We start from the raw sequence: 4,808 nt of genomic DNA on the forward strand, positions 1-4,808 counted from the left end.
ATTTTCTTTAAAATAATAAAAATAGGAAGAATGTAACTAAGTCTGTGTGAATCTACCAGGAAACCTTCAGATCTAACCGCTGTTCAACCAATCAGAAGCACCCTCAATAAATGATTCATTAGAGACCAAGTCAGCCCCAGCTGACCTCTGACCCCAAAAGCATGGCTGCTGGGAACAGGAAGGATACAATGTAGCCGGCGGGGATCCAGTGCGCCGGCAGCAGCGGGACGAACACACCGAAGCCGGCGATGGCGAAGTAGGCGTACAGCAGCCACGCCAGCAGCTGGAAGGGATGAGGCGGCCAGCTCCAGCCATTTGTCCGGGAGCAGAGCGGCACGTCGGACCGCCGGGAAGCGTCCTCACTGACCGGCGCCGTGCGGTTCGGGTTCCTTCCGCACACGTCCATCCTGCAGACACACAGACAGGCTGAGGATGAATGAAGGAGATCCTGCTCCCTCAGAAGGACCGCGGTCAGGAGACGCTGCTGCAGGAGGAACCTCAGCGTCACTCAGGTCCTAAACCTCAGATCGGGTCACATTCTGGGAGATCAGCTGACCTCCTGGCTTTCCTCATGGCTTCTGTTTATTCCCTGAGCTTAAGGGTTCCCACAGGTTTCCTAAAGGATCCCAGTGAGGAGAACTAAAGCCAAACCAGCTCCTCTCTGCCTCATTATCTGATTTTTAACATTAGAAACTTTAATAATATTTCTCTTTTTTACAGACAAGATCAAAGGTTAGCAGAAAAGTGAAGAAACAGCTTCATCAGGATGTGAACAAGGTATCAAAGGAAGACAAAATAAATCAATCCGGTGGCTTTGCTCCTTCAATATTTAGCGCTCTGATATCTGCATCTAGCTGACAGAAGCTATGAACTGAGCATTCAGTGTCTAAATCTAATAGTTTAGAGAAACAAATCATTTTTGATAGATAGTTTCCCTTTACACAGGAAGCAGCTGCTGTCACACCTGATGCAGGTAAAGCTCACAGTCAGTTGGAAGCATCGCTACGCTTCATTAGAAAGGGGGAGGGTCTGAAAAATGGGGGATTTTAAAGAAATCCCCTGAAGTTTGTTATCAGAACAGACGTCCAGGATGAAGGTTTATTCCTGTTAAAACCGAGTTGTACCTCTCCACTGTTGCCATGTGCTTGCAGGTGGATGTGCATCGGATCAGATGAAACTATAACTGCTTCCTAATCTAAAAAAAATCCATAAACTTAAGAAACTGTACATAAAAACCTCTTGATCTCACATTGCAAAGCTTTTTTTGGGAAGTTGTCTTCATTACGGGTCATAGATGCAGAGTTTCTATTGTCATAAATGAATAACGATGGTTCAGTGGGTGAAATGGACGTACAGAGAAGTTCAAACCCATCAGCATCTCGTTTCTCTGCAAATCTCATGATTCCAAACTTAGGCGATAAAACGGGTGAATCCAAACAGAGGATGGCGAGGAATATATCACCTTAGAAAATAACAGCTTTAATCTTCCTGTTAATCTGAACCGTTATGTCTGAATGTTTATTGAGTGCAGCAGCTTCATCTGCCTCCAGAGCTCCTCCATAGTTTCATTCCCTCCTCAGCAGCCATCAGATGCTAATCAGCCAGCGGTGAGGAGGCTGCTCGGATCCGGTCCATCCATCCGGATCTTCTGCATCTGAGACGTTCTTCTGATAGAAAACATCTGATCCAGCTGAAGCTGGGGAACCAAAGCAGGACGGAGCCCGGACCCAGAGGCGGCTTACCTGGCTGAGCCTCAGCGACCGGTTCCGGAGACTCGGCTCTTCATCTCAACCCGCAGCGCGGAGCTTCTACCGAGCCTGGGTGGGTCTCTGAGGGGAAACAGAGGGTCGCTCCGGTGAAGCACAGGCCCAGACCAGACCGTCCCAGTCAGCTCCACCGCTAGCTGGGCTCCATCCCCGCAGCGGAGCCGCTCAGTCCGTTAGAGGCGCTAAGCGGCTAACTAGCCCCCGGAAGGCGGGCTAAGCTACCAGCCGGATAACAGAAGCCTTCGCTGGGCAGGAACGTCCAGCAGCGGGACGGAAGGTTGACTTTACCGCTGAAAGTGAAGCGGCTCAGCCATAGATATCCATAATAAAGGCTTTATTATGGATATCTATGGGCTCAGCTAGCTGCCGTCCGGCTGCGGCTCAACGGCACGTAGCTTTGTACGCCGTTTCCTTGGTAACGCTCCAAGGGTGCTACGATTGGTCAGCGTCAGTCAAGACCCGCCCAGCGTCCTTTGGTACCATCGAATTTAGCTACTAGGTCATGTGACGGTACCATGGGCGGTTCTAGACAGGGGCCACCGGGGGCCAGTGCCCCGGTACTGAAGACATTATAATTTGTTACTTTTTTTTCTTTGCAAATTCTGTTTTACTAAATATTTAAAGACAATAATGCGATAATGAGGCTTCAGTGGTATTGAGATAGAATCTAAGGTTTTCATCTACTAAATGTTTTCTTAATGCTATAATTTTTACAGGGGAATTTATCAGCTTTTCTTGAGTTCTAATTCAGATTTTATAAAAAACGGTAATTTTAACAGTAAATTAAGTGAAAAATATGTAAAATCCATAAATCCTCAATGTATATTGACCTTGTAGGAAATAGAATTTTAATTAAACCTAATTGAATGGAAATTTTCCTTCATGCAGCTCTCTTCATTTATTTTAATCCCTTGTCCTGTTTTTTATTTCATGCTTTTCTGTTCCTCCATGAAAACAACGCTGGCCCCCTCCTTGCCCCCTCCTGGCCCCCTGGTACATTAGGTCTAGAACCGCCACTGTGTAGGTGTAAAGTGTTTGTTCCCACCTCAAATTAGTTTACTGCATGTCTGTCCTTCTCACCGATCGAGAGCACTACAGAGGTAGAGTAAAGCGACTCTGACTGCTTGGAACCGCGGGCCGCTGCAGATTTTCTCTTAAAGGAAAGCCGTTATTTTAAAAATGTCCTGTTTTTGTTCCCTATAGCCTACTTTTGTTTTTCTGTAAAGAATACTATTAAAACTGAACCTATATTATCCAAGTTGTATGTGATTTAACAGCCGTCAATAAAGTTCTATACTCATAAATCAATTCAGTTTTGTTTATTTCTGTTTCGCCAGTTTACAGCAGATGTCATCTCAAGTCACTTTATAGAAATAATTCAACCAAATCATTCAGAGATTGGTTCAAAGTTGAAAACCAGCTGATGGCATTGACTCATCAGCAATCCCTCACACCAAGCATGTATGAAGCGATAGTGGGTAGGAAAGCTCCCTTTGAACAGAAAGAAACCTCCAGCAGAACCAGGCGCTGCACTAGCAAAACAAATATGCTAGAATTTATTGCCAAAATATTTTATCAAAAATATTTTGAAATAAAATTATTGCTTGGTAGGAGATAACAGGAGCTTGTTAGTGCAGACACCAAACGGTCATCCTGAAGAAGCAAATCCTGCAAAGTCAGAACAGATGCAATCAGCTTGATTTCCTTAGAAAACCTCTGACCAATCTGACCGTATGGCTCCATCTGTAAAGTGAGATGACATTTCTTGTAAATCGGCATCAGATAAATAAACGGAAATTCAATTGCAATGCAGAATGGCTGGTTCCTCTGTGCTTATCATCACATCAGTTGCTTATTTCTGTAAAGAATGTCCTGCCATTAATGGAAAACAAGGTTAAGGAGTCAGTTTGGGGACATTTGTCCATTAATATCATTCATTAAGCGGAGGAGCTAAAATTATTCTGTAAAGAAATGTTTTTTTAATTGCTCCCTATGATGATATATTATATGTCATTATTATTTAGTTATTTATCTTTAATAATATTCTTTTAAATGAACCATGATGAAGCTTAAAGAAGGTGGGAAAACTCCAACTGTGATTGCAACAGCTAACAAATTTATATTAGATGAAAAAGAGGAAGATGTTTAAGCGTTGGGCTGAAATCCTGCAGTGCATTAAATGACTGCGTGACTTTGGTGGATTTCTGTTAACTATTGAACCAAACATGCTGTAAAATGAGAAACTCCCTGACATCAATGCTTGCATCATGTTTGTCCTTAAACTGAGACCATAAAACCCATTTTATCTTTTGTTCTATGGCCTACGTTCAGGGACGCTGTCACCCACATGGAATTAGCTCATCTCATTTCATATCCCTGCTCTTGCTTGTGTCACAATGGAGGAACAGATGAGGTCCAAACTAAATAAAATGTTATGCGAAACGAGTGGGATCCAAATCAGGCAGGATCCAGTGTTCAGTGATTGCATCAGTGCTGATCAGTCTGAGCATCACTATAACTGCAGGAGCTTTGATAGTTTCCTACTAAGGAGCAAACAGCTGCATGTGTAACACACCAAGCACCTCAGCAAGGAGCATCTATTGCTGCAATCAACCAGGAGCTGTTAGAAGGACTCAGACGGCAACAGGACGGTAAATATAAACTACGGTACCTAACACTTTTATATGCTTAACATAGATTTATAAAATAAAAAGAGTTTTATAAACTGTGTCTTTAAAAGCTATATTACATCTCCCTTTCGAAGCAGATTTTTATTTAAAAAAAGCTGTTTTGACAATTTAGTTTTAAACATTACTTGTTTGATTGCTTTTATTCATTATATGTAAAAAGAATGGCAGTATAAATACATTTTAGTTACTTTTTTTAATTTTTATTTAACCTTTATTTAACCAAGAAGTCCCATTGAGATTCAGAATCTCTTTTTCAAGAGAGACCTGGCCAAGGTAGCAGCCAAACCACAGGAAGTTCATACATATTTACAACATATTACATTGCAAAATAAAAAATAAAGAATTAAAAAAT

At 42.5% G+C, this 4,808-nt stretch overlaps 1 protein-coding gene across 1 annotated transcript in view; it reads right to left on the reverse strand.

The window, feature by feature from the left end:
* The window catches only part of zdhhc1 (zinc finger, DHHC-type containing 1), a 25,408-nt gene extending 23,337 nt beyond the window's left edge, over window positions 1-2,071 (reverse strand). Inside the window, exons 1-2 of the mRNA XM_015392842.1 lie at window positions 1,743-2,071; window positions 188-407 (exon numbers count right to left, since the gene is read on the reverse strand). Coding sequence (XP_015248328.1) covers window positions 188-406 — 219 coding nt within the window. The 5' untranslated portion in view covers window position 407; window positions 1,743-2,071. The remainder of the gene's footprint in view (window positions 1-187; window positions 408-1,742) is intronic.
* Window positions 2,072-4,808: the final 2,737 nt, after the last annotated feature.

The sequence above is a fragment of the Cyprinodon variegatus genome, unplaced genomic scaffold (genome assembly GCF_000732505.1).
Source record: "Cyprinodon variegatus isolate N-32 unplaced genomic scaffold, C_variegatus-1.0 Scaffold609, whole genome shotgun sequence".
Taxonomy (NCBI): domain Eukaryota; kingdom Metazoa; phylum Chordata; class Actinopteri; order Cyprinodontiformes; family Cyprinodontidae; genus Cyprinodon; species Cyprinodon variegatus.